The 20287-nt window shown below is 38.3% G+C and overlaps 3 protein-coding genes and 1 long non-coding RNA gene across 6 annotated transcripts; 1 reads left to right on the forward strand and 3 right to left on the reverse strand.

Annotated features, from left to right (window-relative positions):
• Positions 1–1547: 1547 nt before the first annotated feature.
• Positions 1548–3828, forward strand: LOC118435482. 3 transcript variants are annotated; one of them, XR_004834790.1, is made up of 3 exons: positions 1554–3157; positions 3226–3333; positions 3429–3828. It is a non-coding gene; the product is annotated as an uncharacterized LOC118435482 (long non-coding RNA). The 3 variants fall into 3 exon arrangements; XR_004834791.1 differs by having other exon boundaries at positions 1548–3337; XR_004834789.1 differs by having other exon boundaries at positions 1573–3333.
• Positions 3829–9071: 5243 nt separating this feature from the next.
• Positions 9072–15599, reverse strand: LOC110848567 (histidine-rich glycoprotein). Its single transcript, XM_022095814.2, has 3 exons — positions 15093–15599; positions 10578–11548; positions 9072–10478 (listed from the first exon to the last, which is right to left on the reverse strand). Exons 2-3 carry the CDS (start codon positions 10651–10653, stop codon positions 9757–9759), a joined length of 798 nt encoding a protein of 265 aa, XP_021951506.1. The 5' UTR covers positions 10654–11548; positions 15093–15599; the 3' UTR covers positions 9072–9756.
• A 920-nt stretch (positions 15600–16519) lies between these two features.
• On the reverse strand, positions 16520–17392 carry LOC110849021 (protein Star). The gene is made up of 3 exons (XM_022096396.1): positions 17225–17392; positions 16741–17163; positions 16520–16666 (listed from the first exon to the last, which is right to left on the reverse strand). Exons 1-3 carry the CDS (start codon positions 17390–17392, stop codon positions 16520–16522), a joined length of 738 nt encoding a protein of 245 aa, XP_021952088.1.
• An 879-nt stretch (positions 17393–18271) lies between these two features.
• Positions 18272–20257, reverse strand: LOC110849022 (radical S-adenosyl methionine domain-containing protein 2). Its single transcript, XM_022096397.2, has 3 exons — positions 19713–20257; positions 19372–19623; positions 18272–19284 (listed from the first exon to the last, which is right to left on the reverse strand). Exons 1-3 carry the CDS (start codon positions 20023–20025, stop codon positions 18770–18772), a joined length of 1080 nt encoding a protein of 359 aa, XP_021952089.1. The 5' UTR covers positions 20026–20257; the 3' UTR covers positions 18272–18769.
• Between the last annotated feature and the right edge of the window lie 30 nt (positions 20258–20287).

Genomic DNA, 20287 nt, shown 5'->3' on the forward strand with positions numbered 1-20287 from the left:
ACAACTCCCCTGCTGTTTTTCTTCTATCCGCGCTCTACGTTACATTATTATTTTGTGTGCAGTGACATAAAAGTGAATGGCAAAACCAATCGTTGTTTTCTGCAGTTGAGATGTTGTGAAGATGTATTATTAAAAGAGTTAGAAGAGTACTGCATGCAGGCAGAAGAAGTATTTAGTTGTCGGCTCAAATGGAATCGAAATGTTGCAATTCGAGTCGCCATGCATTTTTCATAAGATTCGCACATCAAGTTTTCCTTCTGTTGTGCTATTATCTTGGATAGACAACACATGCAAATGAACTCTCTGCACTAATGATGTGACTGACGGGAGAATGGCACTGATACAGAAAAACCCTTTTAAACCATGACTTGAATCAGATCGAGTTTGCATGCAACTTGAGAATTTGTACGGTTTAACGAACGTGCGACACAGATTTTGGGATGCTGGTAAATGTACTTAAATTCGTACAGAAAAAAAAAATCAGCCTATCAAGAGAAGTGGGGATGCAAATGCGAAAGAGATCGAGAGAAACAAGTCGTTATCTATCCAGTCGACCAAATCGGACCAGGCAACAAAGACAGTCTTTCTGGATCTGGATCGGATGTCCAATCTGGAGCACAAGATGTTCCCCATCCAAGTTGAACATGACAGTGGAGTGTGGCACACAAAAAAAAACGAGAAATTGTCCTCCTCCTACTTCTTGTTACGTAAGTAAGTATGTAGCAAAATGCGAACAAATATATTAAGGAGGACAGACGACGAAGAAAAATACTCCCGCACATCATTGTACCAGATTTGCAATTTATTTGCGATCTGTGACGTGGCGAATTTATCTATCTATAGAGAGCCCTAAATTTCGTAATAACATGACTGCATTCTTCTTATAGAGTAAGTAAAAGAGAGGACCATAAAGAGAGAAAGCACAGAAAAAGAAGGAACCCTCCCCCTTTCAATATCCTGCCAAAAGTCCGGCAGATTCCATGTTCGATTCTCTGCTACGTAGAAGTATTTACCCCGTGACCATGGAATGGGCAAGATTTTCTGCGATTTTAGATTAAATGGAGGCATAAAGTGGACATGTGGGATGTACATTGAGTAGTGGGAGTCATAACTGAGATGAGGGAGGGGATAGGGACATGGGGATATATTTCAATCAGGATTTTTTTCCCAAATTTGATTCAGGTAAAAGAAGGACCTGGAAATTTGGGTTCAAAAACAGGTTCCATATGTAACCGCAACCTTGGCGTATTTTAGCAATCTATTCATGAGGCTTTTCAACTTTTTAGTATTCTTGCTAATAAATTCGCAAGGTCTTAACCCGTCTGCCATTTTTTATCATCTCTCTATAAGTATTTCCATCCCGGCGCCGACATGCGTTCATCACTTGAATGGTTTTCATGGGTATTTGGGAAAGGCTTTAGCAGCCGTAAAAGTGCATGCATGGTTGCTTGAGGAGGGGAAGTTATATACATGATTGATTGAATGCATTTAAATTCATATCCATGCCACGAGCAACCTTAGGAAATTCTTTACCTGGTCAAAAAAATCCTGAATCGTAGTATTCCGCAGTTTTGTGCGCATTGTTGGTTCCGGGAATATTTGATTAAAATGCATATAATTCGCAGTTCGTGGAGCTTGGATTGATTTTATTACTCTCTTTTGGATTGGATCGGGATGGAAATGGAATGGTGATGTCAAGGCTGGTTAATCCCGAAAAGGAGGAAGGAGGTGCACACCAGAGGTCGACGCCGCGGATTTTATGCCGCCGCCGATATATCTGATTTCCTATTCCTTCAACATTGGGCTGTCGCGCTGCGGAAAACCCGCCAAAATTAGCGCCGCCGTAAATTGGTAGGCATCGATCTCTGGTAAACACGTGGGTATTACGTCCGTTACGTTTGTAATACCCACCCCGGGATTTAGCACGGTTTTTCAAAACAAGAGTCCACATCAGGTTTGCGGTCAGTGTGTTATTTGTTGTTTTTTATACTCATCCAACATTGAGTAGGACCTGATCACGATGCGTGCGTATGGTGTCACCACGACCTCAAAGAGGTCACATTGCGGTTGGCGAAACAATCCAGCTTTTCATTCTCGGTTTAAGAATAAATCTGTCATTGTGTGGCAATATAATAGCCAAACTGGCCGAGAATGGTTCTCCCTATAAAAACTAGATTTTACCCTGAAATCATGGAGTGTGGATGTAGCTGCTTAAAACTAGTAAATCATCATCCTACGCTCAGGAACTGTCACCGTAGATTTCATTCGTATTCAAATTGAGTAACTTGTAAAAAATGAGTACGTGCGAATTTCTTGATACGCGAATTAGAAAGTTTTCTGGTCTCATTTACACAAATCCTATAGGAGCTGCGCAATTAAGTTGAAATCAAGGATTTGGTACACATAAGTCCTATACACCTTAAATATCTGACTGACATACATAATAATCTACCGTCGAAAATAGTTTTTCAATTAAAACGAAAAACTTGTCCGGATTCCGGCGAAGAATAAACCCAAATGTCGATCAATCACGTTTCACTGGAGTAGATTGCTTCTCATTCTCAAGTGGAATAGAAAATTTACTATTTATGTAAGACTTCTTTTACATATAGAATTTTCTAAAAGTCTCTTTTAAACCTATCAAGGAGGATAAGGTTGGTTGACGAATAGTTCTATGTTCCGGTAGATAAGGTAAATTAGTAAGTGATTACGTAGAGATTTATTATGTATGTATGCTTATTCGAGCAGTAACAAATTATGCAAGTGTGCACATAAATCTTTGCAGGAGAGCTAAATTTAGACACGCTAATAATTATAGCTTGTAAGTAACACACTCGACGCAATTTTAGTAACTAGTTTGTTCAAACATTAAACAAAAACAATTCCTTGCTGAACTGAAGGCTCAAACAGAGAAAAGGAGTTTGTGTCTCGGTAAAAGAAACCTACTAAAAGATGAATGCGTGTTCCTACATGTGTTGCATAATGGGCAATGAATTAGCGATGAATTGGTTGGTGGTGGTATTTCCAGACTAACGAAAACTGGAATGGAAACAAGCGTCCATTACAAAGTTGACGTGTGCATAAATGATGCATGCAGTTCCTTGGACAGGATTACGGCAATGTTCTAAAATGTTCTAAAAGAGCATCTAATTTAATGGTGATGATCTCTCCTATAATCTGCATGGTTTAAGGTTGGACTTGTAAAATTCCGCTCGTTCTGGTTAGATTACTGGTTCAAATTTATAAAAGGATGGTTCTCTCGGAAAGTTAGAAGCAGTAAGTGTTTTGCACGGAGCGAAATTTTTACCATTTGTTGGGACATTTAAACTTTCAGTAAGTAAGTTTCATATATATTTAGTCTCAAGTTGAGACTCTCAACGACTTTAATTCTTATTAAATTCTTATGAAGTTGTGCTTAATTTTCTCAGAATGGAGCCAGAAGAATGTCCAGAAGAGTGGAGATATTTCGGTTTGTGTGGACCCCACGTCGTCGTTATCGTTAAAGAGTTTAAAGAATTTAACGACAGATACAGATCAAAAGATTGATCTGTATCGACTAATAAATTTGCTGTGATCAAAAAACGTAGGTAAATGTCTCATTTGTTCATGTTCGAAAAATTGCAAAACTGTCCCAATTCTCATTGCGATATCTCATTTTTTTGCAAAATTGGCATCCAAATAATTCAATATTTCAACATTTCATTTCATCAAATGCAAATAAAAAATCTGTGCAAATACAGACTTATTAAATAGTTACAAATTCCTATAATACCTTGTCTTGCAAATATTTAAAAAAAGATCTAAGAAATAAATCACTCAACAATTAAATTATGTCAAATATGTATTTACATACCTACATTCTCACCCACGCCGTTGGCCTGAATACATCACTTTTCATCTTTACGTATCTTAAATATTCTGACATTTGACAATTTCTACGAATTGCTCGAGGAACCGATTTCTGCAGATTATTCACCCTGCACTTTATTGGGCTTAAGTAAAATACAAAAGGAATGCAGATATTTGCACTCATCCTCAGAAAGCGAGGCCCCGTCATCATTCTTTCATGTGTTAAATACGTATTGATCTAACTCTCCATTTCCGAGCGAAAATATGGCATAAATGCAGAAAATATGATAAAGTCTTTAAATATTCAGCCGCGTTGGTGTTCATTCCACTCGAAAATTCCCAAGTATTTTGTTTTGTTTGGATTATGTCGGATAAGATTTGTTGCATTGAATTTTGCACTCACATTTCAATATATTTACATAATATAATGGAAAACTGATCTTCACCGTGGTGTGGTGAGAGAAGTGGCGGATGAGCAAAGTAGTAGTTGACTAGTCCACCGTAGGAAAAGAGGGTACTTTCCATTTCATCACTTTCACTTCCCACCCGTAAAACGTCTGCCTGATGCAAATAAATATTCGCAATATGGATCCGCAAATATTTACCACTTTAATAAAATTGAATTTAACTAGGCGTATGATCATCTTATTGGGCATAATACAGAATTTTATGCCGTGGGCATGTTGACCTTCAATTCATAGCGCCCAGGAGAGTATGTGCCCCACACCCACATATTTACATATTTATATATCCTCTAGAAGTAATAAATGTGTGTCGAATTCCCCCGATTTCAGAATTTGATTTCCCAGTTGATTTCCAGGTGAAAGTAAAATTTGTGAAATTTGATCTTTTTTTCTAAGCTCATTAACTAGATTGGAAAACTAAGTAATTAGGTTTTTTTGCACAAAAAAGTTTATCTCAGCAAAGTTTTGTGATTTTATGTGTATTAAAAGGAATTCGTATTCATTGACATTTTGGATTAATTACTACATAAATTTACCCATTATAGTGGTTAGTCTATCGTGAAATGTATTTTAGTACACTCGACTTCACCACTTGTTACACCGTAATAATTTTGAGTTTTAGTAGCAGAGAAAGTTTTCCGTCGACGATAATGATGTGTCTCGCGTCACATTTTTCCAGACTGAGAATTTTCATAGACTTTTCGTATTATGCAAGCATATAAAAATACTGCATAATAGCAAAAAGGGCATGAAATTAACAAGGACATCACGAAATGCACGGGTAAAGTTTTCCCCATGAAATAAAATGCGGGTATAATATCCCATGCTTCTGCTGATGATTCATCATGCGTGTGCCATTGCCATACTATCCAAACTTTTTGCATCCGAATCTGTATAGAACAAAAGTCTGCCTGGCACCCGACCAGCAGAAGAAGAAAAGAAAGAAAAGTCATGTTTTAGATGAAGGTTAAAGATAAAAGCATTTAGCCAAATGCGACTCGTGTACATTTCTCTGTTCCAAAAAAGTCCAAGTTACAGCACATCTGAAAAGTCGTCCCGTTCGTCGCTCTCTCCTGCACACAGATTCTCCCAAAAACGACAACTTTCTCCTACTCGACGTGATAAAATAGTGAGCTTTTCTTTCACCATCCTTTTCCTTTGTCTGCTGGGCTAGATGGGAATGCGATCATCCTCAAGAACGGAAACTGGCAGAGGTTGGTGAGCAGTGTCATTCTTTCAGAGGAGCGAATTTTGTCAAGAATCCCAATCCAATCCAAGAGATGAGAACTTCAAAGTCTGCGGCGTACTAGGAATACTGCGCTATATCCCATCAATTTAGTTGGTAGGCATGTACATACACTTTATTACTACGTGAATTTCAGGATTTGGTCGTGTCTGAGGGGAGCAGAGTCTGTCCCACGACATGCACGATTGAGGTATGTACGTATGCATTACTTGGTAGAATTACTACGACCATTTTATAGCGAAAAATCTGGACACACATTAATTTTAACTTGGTCGAGTTGCTTTGATCCTATTGTACTTCGCAGAGATATTATTCAGACAGGAGCGTCGAGGATAATGGAACAGTTCAATACTGCTTTTTGCATGCAGCATGGCTGTGAAAAAGCAGCCTTCCCCAATTCCTCCCGGACCACCTACTACGAAGCTAAACTTTCTCTGCCAACTTTTGCTTCCCCTGGTTTATAGCTCTTTCTACTCAATTTGGCATAATTTAATGCGAGCAGTGATAAGATAATGTGCCCAGATTTAAAAGATGGTGGTAGTACGAGTGCCGACTTAAATGGCAAAGTCACTACAGAATGTACATACTTTTGTGGCAAATGTAAGTGGAAATGTTAATGCGGGCCCATTTACTGGCTTGGTGTCGCACACTTGGATTTATTTCGAGAGACTGGATTTCGTTCGGATTTCAAGATCTCTGCTGGCTCTACTGGTGTGCAATCTGCTCTTTTGAGAGGAGGTACATCCACGTGAGTAAGACGACCCACCGGAAAGATTCAAGGTTGTTGGCCAACTCCAAAACCACGAAAGCCGAGCATTTTAAGGGTGAGAGAGTGCATCTCTCAGGCAGGGTGAAAAGATAAGGTGTGACAAATCGCATTATGCCTGAGAAGACTTTAAACCAAACTTCCTCGTATTCTTCTGCTACAGCTCCCAGCCAATAAGTAAGCCTGTAAGGCTAATCCACCCCAAAACCAATGTATACTTGGACACTTCTTCTTATACTTTTGGCAATTTAGTGAAGTGAGAGAGACAGGAATGTCCGTAATTCTCTTAGCAATAGTGCGCTGGGGGCATAAAATAAATAAAAGACACCATCAACCATTCCACCCGAATCATAAAAGTTTACCTTTATTATACAATTTCGAAGAGAGTGAGTGACTCGAGTCAGTCACTTTGCCCACCTTTTGTAAGAGGTATCGTTTCGTTGGTAGAAGACAGCCATAAAATTGGTATATAATAAAATTAAGTGCACTTTTACCCACCCTTTGAGAGATGAGTCAAGTAACACAATGCCGGCTCAACCAACCGACCAAGCAAACCATCCAGTCCACGTAATAATACGTAACGTAACGATTGAGAGAATAGGACATTTTAGTGAGAAAGGAACGATATATGAAGCATAGAACCGTGCAGAATTGCTGGCACACATCTTTCCTCGGTCGGTCGGAGTGAATGTCAATTCAAGACTCTCAAGAAGATGACATGACGAAGATGACGTGTCAATGGTAAAAGTTGTAACGATTTTGGTGCAACTACACAAAAATAAGAGTACTTTTTCAGGCTTAAGGAGTGGAAGTAGTTTTGCCTGGTTTGTTGGTGGGAGAGAAAAAAGACGGGACAAATCCTACATATCCGCTCTTCTTAAAGAGTTGGATAAGCGTCTCATGGTGGAAGAATCGTATCAATGCTGTTATGCAATATGCTTACCTAGCTTTAATCTTCCTAGGAGGGAGATTATCTAATTCTTGTCATGAGATAGATAGGAATTAGATATTGCGACAGGGAATTGTGGATTTGTGCCTGTATTTGTATGTTTATACGGGTTTTGTACATTATGTATGGTGCATTAAGTCTCAAGTTATGTTTAATGGTGATGTAAAGGATACGAACTTTTTTGTTGCTGCGTGATCGAGGAATAATTGGCTCAAGTTTCGGTGAGATGGATTTCATGAGGTGGTGACAAAATAATAGCGCTTTTAGATGGAGGGAAATGTGTCCTTGTAAAGTGCGGGGAGGTTTACGACCAAGTAAAAGTTTATACAACAGGGGGATAACTTTTCCCATGCAGAATGAATGTAAAACAGAGATTTTTTGTTTAATCCTTCCATGGCTTAAGTAATTTATCCTAAGTTTTTTAGGGCAATCAATTTACTCCGGAAATTAAGCCGAAAATAAGTCCCGTGGCGGAATTATGGAGAAAAATATGTCGAGCTTAAAATTCCAGGATTTCTTACATAAGAGGCATGTTTTTTAGTAAAATTGTTGTGTAATTCGACTAATCCTAAATGCTTATACGGAGAGGTTCTTATGTATATATCTTAATTAATCTTGAAACACATTTTCTTTCGATTTTTTACTAAATTTTTTACTAAATTTTCGACTAAAAACCATGTTTTTATGAATTATGTAAACCTTTATTCAACCGTCAATTTTGTCTCAGAGAGCGTTTTAACAAACCTACTGTACACGGTTGTTTCTGTTTTTTGAGTTTTCTAATTTCTAAAAAATTATTGATTATCTATGTATCTGCTAACGAATAAGTATTTTACGATAAAAGTGGGGTCGTTGTTGTTGCCCCAATTCTGCGTATATGTATCCAGCATGAAAAATCTTGTTTTTTTTACCAATTGAACAAACAATTGTTTCGTCCTTCGCAAAAAAAATCATCACTTATTTACAGACCTGACGTTGTCTCACATTTTCATGCAAAATTAGATCTTGTTTAACCTAAAAATATATGTAGAGTAAGATATGACATGACAATCACCCACCAAAGCTACGTACTTCATTCAGGGGAGTACTTAAGACGTACTTGAACAACTCAACTGCAGATACTTATTCTGCGGTTAGACCATCCAAACTTTCAGATTTTATTACGACCACGTTGAAACTTTGGCTGCCTCATCATCATCAATGTCGAATCCGTTAAGGTTTATTCGTACTCAATTAAGGTATCCTCATCCTCAACGATGATCACTTTGAGTCCATACGAGACCGTTATTCTTCTAAAGTTTTAAACCCTAAATCGCCCACTTACTTATCTGCATGAATGTAAAGTTTCTCCTTTGAAACTGTTGAAGCACCAAAGTTATTTCCCTGCTGATCTCGTAATCAAATCAGACCAGAGTTTTCTTCCTTGTCTAAAAAAAAAGTTCAGGACTGTTTTTCCAGCCAAATTCCAAAATGCTTTGCCAATGGAAAAAGCTAATTAAGAAATTGAAATTACATCAACACATCAGTGATGCTGCGAAATAGCGACATTCATTCAAAACGACGGCGACGACGATGTCAAAGCTTGTATACGATATACTTTTTCCAGGTTTTTAATTTAATTTGTTTTCCGTGTCGTTCATAATGGATTTTGTGGCCTGAGACTGAATAATGGGGTCGGGTTAAGTAAAGCACTTTAATAATTAAATCAGCCCGTTAAAAGTAGGCGTTTAATTAGTAAACACTTTACGCAGTCCGCAGAGTGTAATAAAATTTTGGATAGTCAACAACAACACCGAGTAACTCGACACGGTAAACTTTATTGAAGTCTAAAATTCGGAATTACATGTCATAATATTTATCCTAGAGTTAATAATTATGTCGTAAAAGTATTCTTAGTATTTTACTCTGTCACGCCCAGGAATGACATAAAATATAATTGTTAGTGCTATATAGATAATCCATTTATTTATGTAATGTATATTGTTCACTCGTAAAAGTCGTGGTTTTAAAATGTAGTCAATTTTCCATCAACAACTATCACAGCCATATCCAATTCATTCACTAGAATAGCACCAAAAATCTCAAATTTCTCACGCAAGCATGCCAACATTTCTATTATTATGGTTTGGTTGGAGAGAGCTTGCCTCGTATAAAATTAGGTCTGTCATCATCATGATTTTAGTAATTATGTACACGTTACAAAGTAAGATTTCTATTCAATAAGGAATTATAATGAATTATATGAAGACGTAAAACTGTCGTGATTTTTTTAGTACGTTGTAAATTAGGGCCTTATACATGTCACCATAAAAATATATGTACACACATAATAAGAAACTGTGGTCAATACTTATCTATCTCAGTTTCAACTAGAATAAATAACGTAAAATAATTAAAATCCTTGGTTAACATTTGTATTTATAAAGTAATCTCGATAAGTAAAAGTTGGTGAGTATGTGTGTTATCCAAATTATGCAAATTTCTATGATGACTCTACCGGCAATCCGGTCGGATTTATGCTGAAGAAACCACCCGCCTCTCCAATGCTGGATGATGGTCGCAACAATTCATAATTGTTCTTGTCAGGGTCGAAATTCAGCGACATTTCCGACCTGAGTCGGAGAAAAGAGATGTTCGGCTCTGGTTCTTTGTCACAGTCGTATTTCAACGCCAACACGCCCACGAAGAGGGTGAGCACGACGCCCAACAAGATGCAGAGGGGACCGATGATGGCGAGAATTAAACTCTGCTTGGCTTTGGCTTCATAGGCCGACTGCATGACGGCGGATGAGTTGGGATTGTGGTGGATGGGGTCGTGATGACCTCCTTGATGGTATGGGGGGATGGGGATGGGGTAAGTTGGGGTGTGGTCGTGGTCATGATCGTGGTGGATGGTGGTGGGAGGATCTGGGGAATTTTCGACCGGAGATTTTGGAGTTGATGTTAAAGATGAATTCGTTGCTGACGAGCCGGAAGTCGCAGTGTTGGTGGTGGTTGCGTTATTGGTCGTGGAATTGGAATGAACTGAGTGGGTATGGTTATCAACGTGGTGTTGGTTGGGATGATGAACTTCGGGATGGTGATAACTCGGGTGGTGTGGGTTTGGATGGTGGGAGTGGTGGTGAAAGTGGGGAATATGAGACAACGCGGAATGTGGGTGTCCGTCGATTGAACCAGGATTAAATGCGACGTAGGTGAGTATTCCTAATGGGAAAAAAGTATTCAGTAAAACCCAACTTTTTCTGACAAAACAAAAGTCTGACATATTTAATTAGTTACAAAAATGAGACGGCATATACAAACCTCCAATCGTCAACAAGAAGGCTGCTCCACATAGCCCCAAGAGGAGAAAGTACGCACAATCCGGTCTGTTCCCCATGCTTTCTTTGAGATGCTGCTTTCTTCTTCTTGTGGGTGACAAATGGATATCCTCCCCACAAAAGTTGTGTACGTGTCGTGAACTGAATTAAATTATTGTGATGTTTCGGGTGGTGAATGAATGGGGAGAGGTTTGCGGTTTGTGTAAATTATTCCTTTCCTGATTTTTAATGGGATCCGGATTTCTTTTATCTTCTGGTTCTCTCTTAGAAGGACGACTTCGCTTTCTCTTTCGCTCTCTGTGTGGGTAGCCCTGGTGTCTTTTGGTTATTAAGACTTCACTCAAAATACATACGGACGTTGGGCCCTTTGTGTCTAAAGAAGTTCACCTTAACGCTTGCATACATGTATGGAATGTTATTTATCCTTTAAATTTATTCTGGACGTAACCCATCAGCTCGGAGTAGTTTCCACTCCTTGTTTTCACTTTCAACTCCTGAGTTCTGATGAGAGAACCACTTTTCTTCGAGTCGCTCTTTCAAGTTTATGGGAGACGGTTGTTTGATGCCCCCTGTTTTGCTGGCAAAGGTGTATGCTTCTCCACTACATGTACATATTCCTCGCCTCTTGTCAAATATTTATCTTGTTATTTCACCAAGAGAGAAAGATGGAGAGTCCTTTGCATGGAGAAAGTCAGGCAAAAGGATTATTTTCATCTGGTGGAAATTGTTCTCGTTTGAAGATAAGTTAACTTTGGTGAAGAGGTTTTCCAAGTTTTTTTTTCAGCTGGCTTTGCTAATATTTACCATTCTCGTTAGTATGCAGCATCACACAATTGCATTTCCATGATGGGTGGGAAACGATATTTATTCAGAGGAAAACCGCACACGGAGAAAATTCGGGGGTGGTGGTGGTGATGATGACGACCGTTTTTCCTGCTGCTGCTCTTCCAGTACCTGGAATATTTAGTTACAAATGTAAGAATAACAGTAGCCTGGTAAATTGTACTGATGAGTATCATCTCAGTGTGGGAAATGATGTGTGTAAAATTTCAAATTAATCACAACGATATGAAAGACAAATATCAATTTCATTTCGGATATTATATTTTCCACGGAGCTTGAGCTTTGTTCATTATTATTTCTCTAAAGTTTGGATAATATAATAATCCTGTTTTTCCAATATTCCGCATCTGCTTTCCCTTTCATATGATCATCATCACGTATTATCCCAAGCCTAAAATAAACATTATCCCCTCTCCACCAACCGACACATTCCCATTTTTCTCTGGACTTATGGCCTGTGAAAGTTTCCCACTTTCACGGACATGGTGAGAAACGATGTAATTAGTAAAGCAGCGAGGTAACAATGCGACACGAGGCGACCACCACAGCGCATATGTCGCAATGAATGAATGTTCATTGTCATCGCATTACTTTTCATGCGTTCCACTGGTTCGGAATAATTATCTCGGGTCCGTCTCACGTCCCTTATTATATTTCCTGGAGAAATTCCGTCCGTCCGTCCGTGTACAGAAACTTGTAACAAAGAGAGACTCGACAACAATGCGTCTCCTCCAACACAATGGAATTAGTGTCACATCGGATCAGAAATAAAACCGGATACTTTGTTACTTTACTTGAGGCGAGGGATGTATGTACATAGATTAAATAGTTTTGGGGTACGATATTTAGATAGTGCTCATTTATTTTAATAATATAACGAGGAACCTACCTACGTATTTACATGCATCAAAAGTTTGTCCTTATGTCTTCTTGAGCATAATAATATAATGTATTTCCGTATTCCGTAACGAAATGCATAATATAATTGGGTAGGCAGTAGGACGAAGAAGAAGCACAATTTCGACATGGATGAGTTCCTGGATTATTAGCTAATGCAAAGCAGGTTCGTACGTATGTGTGTAGTTGGCACACATTTTGAAGTGAAAGTTAGAGATGTTTTCCTCTAGGCGGAAAGATACGGATTTTGTATGAAATTTGTATGACTGTCGTGAACTAACAAAGTATACATACAAGCTTTTAAGAGAATTTCCAATTATCATTCTGATTGTGTACTCACTCGCCCACCCACCCGAAAACCCCACCCCACTCAAAAAGCAGCACGTCTTGCCTGCCTCCTGTCCTAATTAATTAATTAGTTATATAGTTCCATCCAGTATTAAGTTTGGGTGGGTTGGGCATGAGTTGAATTGATTGAAATTAGAACCGTGGTATGAATAGCGATGAGAAATTTCTGACGTGGAGATGCATCCCAACAAGTGTGCTATTCATCTATTATATGTATTCAAATCCTGATTGAATTGTGGTGGGAGGGGTGGTACGGTAAAGTTATGCATAATTGTTGATTAGGAAATTGTGAGGTATTGTCAACCAACCGATTGTTCTGTGTGCCGTCATGTCGACTAATTTAGTGTGGACTGGATAAGAGGAGCTCTTTATGAGGTAATCAAAATCAAGCCAAACACCCGCAAGGACAGAATTCAGACAGACATGTCTTATGCAAGTATACAGAGAGGATTCGTCTGATTTCGTCATCTCCTCACGTCCTTTGAGGTATGTAGTCAAGTCACCCAAACTGTTCCATATCCCCCAGGAAGAACGACGGCAAAGTCGTAAAATATGCCCAGGGACGAAACAAATACCATTTAAGCTGTAAAACCAAATGAACCAAGTTGACGATTTAATTCTACTTCTAATAAGATTGTGTAGAGTAATAAATAATCGGAAGTCGACCACATGTGTTCTACGTCGTTGTTCATTCCGCCAATAAAACAGTGACAATTTATTCCAAACCAAGACTCTGCCTTGAATGACTTTGATGTGGTTTAATTTTGCAAGTGGGTGGTTCTCGGCCATATTTAAATTATTCAAGTCAAAGAATGAGCAAATATGTACGTAATATGTGTTTTATTATTTGCACTTTAGAATTTACCACCTGCGGACATTTTATGTAATATGTAGCTACAACTCAACGACAAATTTTGAATTCACCAGGAAAAAGTAAACGCAACGAATTTAAAAGAACAAATCTCAACTGAATCAAACGTGGGTCATGTTTACTTTTATTTTTTACAAACAAAAGCACTACAAAAACAAACTTTAATTTGGTTTGTCGTTCTGCTGCGGGTTTCTGGACGTGTGTAGTTGACCAAAAATATACTGGACCCTGTGCGTCCAGTTAATTTTATTTACTGCGGGACAACAGACAACTTCAACAAATAACGGTAAACGTGACACTGCTATTTCGCTGTATGTGTGTATACCACGATGTAAAAAATAAACGCAACAAATGGATTACCAGAACAATACGGATCTACTTTCAATTCCGGGAAAGCTTTTATTTTACTAACTTAAATTATGTAAACAAAACTATCTGGAATAGTGGACACATTAACAAATTGCCAAATTTGTGTGAAAATATTGCGAACTGATGAGATGATCTACAGATATTTGGTACAATTTGAGACTAAAATGCACAATGGAGGACGAACACTACGTGACCAGTCTCAACTTTAAATCACGCATTTTCTGTGTAACACTGTATAAAAATGGGACGGCTTTTACAAAAAAAACTTTTGTAGCGAGCAAAACAAATTAATTTGGACCCGTTATCTCTCCAAACACGACGAAACTGACAACTTTTCCTGACAAAAAAGTTTCTCTCTAATCAAATCTGTCATATAAAAAATCCCATTCGTCGCTCTCAACAAACGTCCGATAATGAAACTGCTATGCCAATTGTCAATCAAAAAACGAGAACGACTATACGAAATCATATTATTTTTAGGAAACTAAGACTTTTGGGAAGAATTGATTCTTTTACAGCAATCTTAAAAGCCTAACCTTTGAGAATTTTCCTTTCTTCCGTCCAAAATTTCAATCTAATTCTATCCCAAATCGCGATTTGATATGACACACAAGACCTGGAATTAAGGATTGAAACTGTTCTGGGAAATTTCTAAAGATCTCGAGACTCATGAAATGAGTAGGACAGGCAACGTCATCCATACAACTTTTTCCTCCTCCTCCTCGTGGACGTGGATGGCCAAGTCAAAGGCCAAGTCAACCTTGAGATGGATTGGAACTTATCAGAAAATTGGAAATCGTGCAAGATAACAGTATAACAAACTCTGATGGAGGAACAATGGCTATTATGTGAACGACGACGTACGTAGGAGAGAAAAACTGAGGGTTCTACGAAGACGCAGCCGAGAGATTCTTCTGCCAAGAAGAAGAAGCTTTTAACTTTGATTCATTTATTACTTCTACTTTTAATACTATTTTTCATATCGGCAAAGCAGAGCAGAGCGGGTGTATGTATCTTACGCTCCGAATATGTATTTAGTAAGATGACTGGCGTATGATCGGATCGTAATAGGATTATAAAGTTATTTCAAGGGATTAAATTCTAAAATGAGTGTGATGGAGGGGGAAGGAAAAGAGAGATGAAAAAGTTGATGTTGAAATGAGAACTTACGTTGCATTTCCGGATAGACAAGCTTCTCCAGAAAAATCTTCTTAAGTATATAGCGAATAGGGAACTTCTTCTTAATGTCCTTTAATCACGAGTAATTTAACTGAGTAATTAACCAGTTTTTAAGCTATTTCCAGAAAAATGGCAGGTACTATAGATAGATTTTTTCCATGACGTATTTTTTAAGAGCCCACTTTATTTTCAAAATGTGTGTGTAACTAATGTACCGTGATTATAGTGGCACCGAGCGTCAAGCGATGGTGGTTGGGTAGTCACTTGAGTAAGTAAATAGTTCAATGAGTGGTACGGAGAAAGCTTTCCAAGCAACTGGCCAAAATCCGGGTGAGTTTCTCCCTTTCGTTCTACTTTACTTGGAACAACTTCGGAGGATCGGATCTCTATCCGCACACACACAAATTCTCATCTTCTCATCCTCACTCTCTTTCGCCTACAATTTTGTTTTTGCAAACCCATATTCCGCATCTGCTCCTTCCTTCCTCTAGCAAACGGCAAACCAACCAAAACGGCCAACAACTGTCCCACCAGCAGCACGTAACGTGAGTAGAAGAATTGCTGTAAAACGGGGCGATGGACTTGCCTTGGGGCTCGTTTTTGCAACAGTTCTCCCACCATGAACCGTTTCACAGACGTCTCCCTCGTCACGTAAATGTTACAGATATTTAGATACGAAGAATCGCGAAAAAGCATCATGGGATTTAATTGCCAGGAGTTTTTTATACGAGGAAAACATCAACATACAAATATTTGTTATGCAGAATTGCAGAGATACAACACAACATGAAAAGGGTTGTGTTATGTCAGTTCTCGACATCTGCTGCTGCTAGCAGTGAGACAAACAAACCCTCGAGGAAACCGGAAGGAAGTCGTCGTCAACGGCTGTCTACGCCTCAAATCGCGATGAATGTATGCAGCAATGCGAATATTATAAGATTCTGATGTGGTGGTGGTGGTGTAGTGTCATTATCTGAATGAGAGAATGCAGGCAGGAATAATGAAGTTATTTGAGGACTAGACTGACAATGGTCCATTTATTGGAGGGCAATTCGCATTATCATAACGCTTAAGTTTTTTCCCCTTACGACGTCCTTATCATTGGTGTGTGTGGAAAGATGCTTAATCGAATCTCCGTTTTATTTACCATGAAGATAAGCTTTTTCATATTAGATTGCCGAGATATACGCACTCCTAGAAGTCAAAACAATGCTTTATGATGACATTGACTGCCCATCACGTCATGCTCATAAAATAACTTTTTGATGCGAATGACTAAATTTGTTCTAGTTTCAATAGAAGGATTGGAAGACGAAGGTTTAAAAAAAGTAACAAAATTTTATATCTCAAATATTGGCTTACCTTACATGTTACAATTAATTAATATCATTAATTCTTCCATTATAATTTTACAGATATCATTTTTGTGGCGCAATCGAGTTATGTGCAAATATATAATCGGCATTTTTAATATACACTGTTTGGTATCCTTTCCCAGTCATAAAATCCTGCACAGTTTTCCTTGCCGAATCGTCTGCATTTCTGTGAAACTCTACCGAAATTGTCTAAATAAAGGGAAAGAATTAGATAAATCTTAATTTTCTTAGATAATTCATCATTGATTAATGTACTTGTGTACCCGTATCAATATCTCGTTGAAGGGAATCGTCCTCAGTACTTCTTCCTCCACGCCTTCCACGTCCAGATTGAAATAGTCCACCTCCTTCACATTGAGGGCACTCAGGATGGAAAATATCGGAAAGCAGGGAACATTGTAATGAGTCCAATTTCCAACTTCGTCCACAATATCTTCCGGATCCCCCAACTTGCTGCCGACCGAGTAATCGTCCCGATGAAGAAAATTGGTCCAGACTGGCCACGATTTTGGCGAGAGACAAACGTTTGCCAGCCAAGCTTTCCTGTTTTTAGATCTCCACCTGCTCTGCAGTGCGGGGGAGGCCTCAACACAGAGTCCCCTCCAGGAACGGAATTTTTCAAAGCCGAGGGTGCTCGAGATATGCTCACCATCGTTGCTCCCGGCTTCGATGAAAAATCCGTTTTTCTGGAATTATGTATCTAAATTATTTGAACTGTGGAACGAAGTCCTTGTTTAAAAGCCTGACCTTATCTCCCAGTAGCTCCTTAATAACGGTAGTTAGCCCGGTGTCCAAATCGGTCTCACCGACGCCAGGCTTTCTTAAGTTGTACTCTTTCGTGGACGGAGGGAATAAGTGATTTTTTCGAATATAGTTCAAAATCCTGGAATCATTTTGCAGCAAGGTTGTCACCATTTCTTCCTTTCTTCTTGTATTGCTTTTACTCTTTGTGGAAAGCTCGTTCCCATAAATGACGAATTCCAGGTCGAGTTCGTCTCCTTTTAAAAAGTTGAGGATGATAAGTTAGTTTTAAAATCTTGTGACAATGACAATGCAAAAAATAATGTAAATACAAATAAATATACCTGCAAAATCCAGACTGGAAAAATTTCTGGATGAAATATTTATAACTTTCTTTCCACTTGCTGCAAAGGTGATTTTGATGATCCGATTATAATTCAGATTGGCAAATAAAAGTAATATTCCTGCGAATATTATAAATGCAATACGAAAGACTCGAGACAATGGCAGCTTCATTTTTGCAATCAACTGAGGAGGAGGTTGATACATTTGTGGAATGGAATAATAAATGTGGCCACAAAAATGAGGATTCAAGTCACGTTATTTTCCATTGATCAGGTGCTCCAATATAATTGACATTTTGGTTGTCATAGGCAACGCCGCATATTTAATGAGAGAATGATGAAAGTTGTATAATAAAGGTTATCGTGAGGTTATCGGATTTTTTTCGTATGGCACAATTCAAATTTTCTCCAGCGACGATTTTCGTTCAGTCTGGACGCGTCTCAATTTTTTTAGAAGTTCTTGCGTTTGTGTTGACCTTTAATACATTTTTGAAGTTTATGTTAATAAATCGTGATTGTTTTTTATTGAGTTGTCTTTTTGAAGTAAATTATGATATGATTATATAAGCATTGTTGATAAGAACGATTTGAGTTCATATCAGGGAGCATCGATCAGTGAGCAATTAATGTCATCAATTTTGTTCTCATTTCCTCTATTATTTTTAATATGCGTGGATAGAATTTATGTAACGAAAGTCGGAAGTTTGCATAAGTTTTCTTTATTTATTTAGGCAACTCTTTCACGATACATGTTTTTGTTTGAACATGTGTAAGGTGGTGGTAACTTGGTAAGTACATATGAACGGAAGAATATGGAAAAAAAGTTGTAATAAAGCTAATAATAATGCTTGCAAAAAATTAAGAACAAAATATGAATGGAAAATATGTTTGCACAATTTAGGGATCCGCACTATGCAACTAAATATTCTTGCCCTCCACAATTAACTTATCCATGAAATGCTAGGAACTCAATTACATTGTGACAAGAAATAGTACAATTTAACCTTGGGATAAGCGAAAAGTTATAATTGATAAGCTCTGTTTTTTTAATAAATAGTTGACTCGATATGCAAATCTCAAGGTTAAATATGTAATGAAAATATTCTATATTGAAAATATTCTAAAATATTGCATATTCTACTTAAGATTTCAACATAAGCGTATAATGTTAATAGTAATCATACAATTTAAAGTGCCACAAAATCAGTCACCACTGAAGAGCAGGATCATCCCCACAAGCAGGCTTATCCACCGTCCAATCATAAACACCTCCCCGTTTGACGAAGACGTCCGGCTCCCAATCCGTCTCAATTAGCGCTTGTTCCACATCAACATCCAAAATTGATTCAGACTCCTTGTAAACGTCCCCCTTGTTAAGAAAGCGCATTTTCTCGTCGAGAATTATATAGGACGATTTCATCATAAAGTTTGACTCTGGAACGAAACAGGACAGGTGGGCGTGTCGGGTGCAGAAATTTTCAAATTCTTCATCCGAGATTAGAAACTCTGCGCAATTTCGGAGTGAATTATGTCCCGTGTTTTCCGTATCAACGGATAAAACTTGAAAGCATTTCCATCGAGTTGGGTTGAGAGATGAGATTATTTGTCCGAAATCTTCGGCATGATTGTACCGGTTTACGACCGTGTTAAGCTTGAACTTTACATTGTGGGAGGAGCACCAATCTGAGATTGTGAGCAGTTTGGCAGTGTGTTGACCAGTTCCTACATATAATTCATGAGTAAAATATAACAAAGTGTCAAAATTAGAGTAGCATGTGGGATGATTTATGATCTTGAGACTCAACTTACCCCGACCGATCTTGATGTTGGTTTCCTCGTCGAAAGAGTCGACGGAAATGGCGAGAATGTCCAAGTACTGGCCGTACAGTTTGAAGAATCGTTCCTTGATTAAACTCCCGTTCGAGACGATGGAGACGGATTCCAGTTTTAAGACGTCTTTGCAATATTTACAGATTTCTCCGACATATTTCCAATAGAGGAAGGGTTCTCCTCCAGACAAATTGAGTTTTTTCATGCCGAGATCTGCCATCTTTTTCAGACCTGAAGAGAGACATACATAAATAAATTGATAAGTGAGGTACGATGATAAGTGGTGCTTATCCTGTATGATGACAGGCGACCCGACCTACCTCTCTTTGCATCCTCGAGTGGAGTTATGTGTGAAGTTTTTGCCGTATGAAAACAGAACCCGCACTCATAGTTGCACTTTCGTGTGAAATGGAAGTTGACGGAGACGGGGATTCGCTTATCGGGTTTTTTGAGATCGAATACCGTTTCCTCAGTAGATACATTAGTGGATGGGATGATCACCTTGTTGGCGTCTTCTTCGTCTTGATTTGCGCCATTTACGACAAGAAGTTTTGTTTGGGTGCGATAAATGCAAACTTTTGCTGCCCAAAAAACAATGGCAAGTAGGGCAATGTGCCACCAATATTCGATCATTTTAGAAAATCTTAAATTGTACTCGGGGGACAGATTGAGATGAGAGAGATGATTTTTATCGTGTCAAAATGACTGGTTCGGGTGGAGGAGTATTTGAGAATGAAATGTTCCACATTGTCAACTTCATTAAATACCCGAATTGTCCGTGAGAAAAATATGTGTCTAATAGAAATATTTTGGAAGTAGGAACGTTTCAAGTTGAAATTATATTTTATATTGCTAAATATTCTCATTCGTAACCGGTTTATTTACAATTTCGCAG

The sequence above is a fragment of the Folsomia candida genome, unplaced genomic scaffold, assembly GCF_002217175.1.
Source record: "Folsomia candida strain VU population unplaced genomic scaffold, ASM221717v1 Fcan01_Sc004, whole genome shotgun sequence".
In the NCBI taxonomy this organism is placed as follows: domain Eukaryota; kingdom Metazoa; phylum Arthropoda; class Collembola; order Entomobryomorpha; family Isotomidae; genus Folsomia; species Folsomia candida.

Bases quoted from the DNA above. Each gene is read 5' to 3' on its own strand.
- LOC110849022 (XM_022096397.2), bottom strand. From the start codon at position 20,025: ATGATCGAATATTGGTGGCACATTGCCCTACTTGCCATTGTTTTTTGG. The intron at 19,624-19,712 runs GTAGGTCGGGTC...GTCTCTCTTCAG, and splicing joins ACTCGAGGATGCAAAGAGAG to GTCTGAAAAAGATGGCAGAT. The intron at 19,285-19,371 runs GTAAGTTGAGTC...AATTATATGTAG, and splicing joins CAACATCAAGATCGGTCGGG to GAACTGGTCAACACACTGCC.
- LOC110849021 (XM_022096396.1), bottom strand. From the start codon at position 17,392: ATGGTGACAACCTTGCTGCAAAATGATTCCAGGATTTTGAACTATATT. The intron at 17,164-17,224 runs GTCAGGCTTTTA...ACATAATTCCAG, and splicing joins AGGAGCTACTGGGAGATAAG to AAAAACGGATTTTTCATCGA. The intron at 16,667-16,740 runs GTACACAAGTAC...CCCTTTATTTAG, and splicing joins TCAACGAGATATTGATACGG to ACAATTTCGGTAGAGTTTCA.
- LOC110848567 (XM_022095814.2), bottom strand. From the start codon at position 10,653: ATGGGGAACAGACCGGATTGTGCGTACTTTCTCCTCTTGGGGCTATGT. The intron at 10,479-10,577 runs GTTTGTATATGC...TTTTCCCATTAG, and splicing joins CTTCTTGTTGACGATTGGAG to GAATACTCACCTACGTCGCA.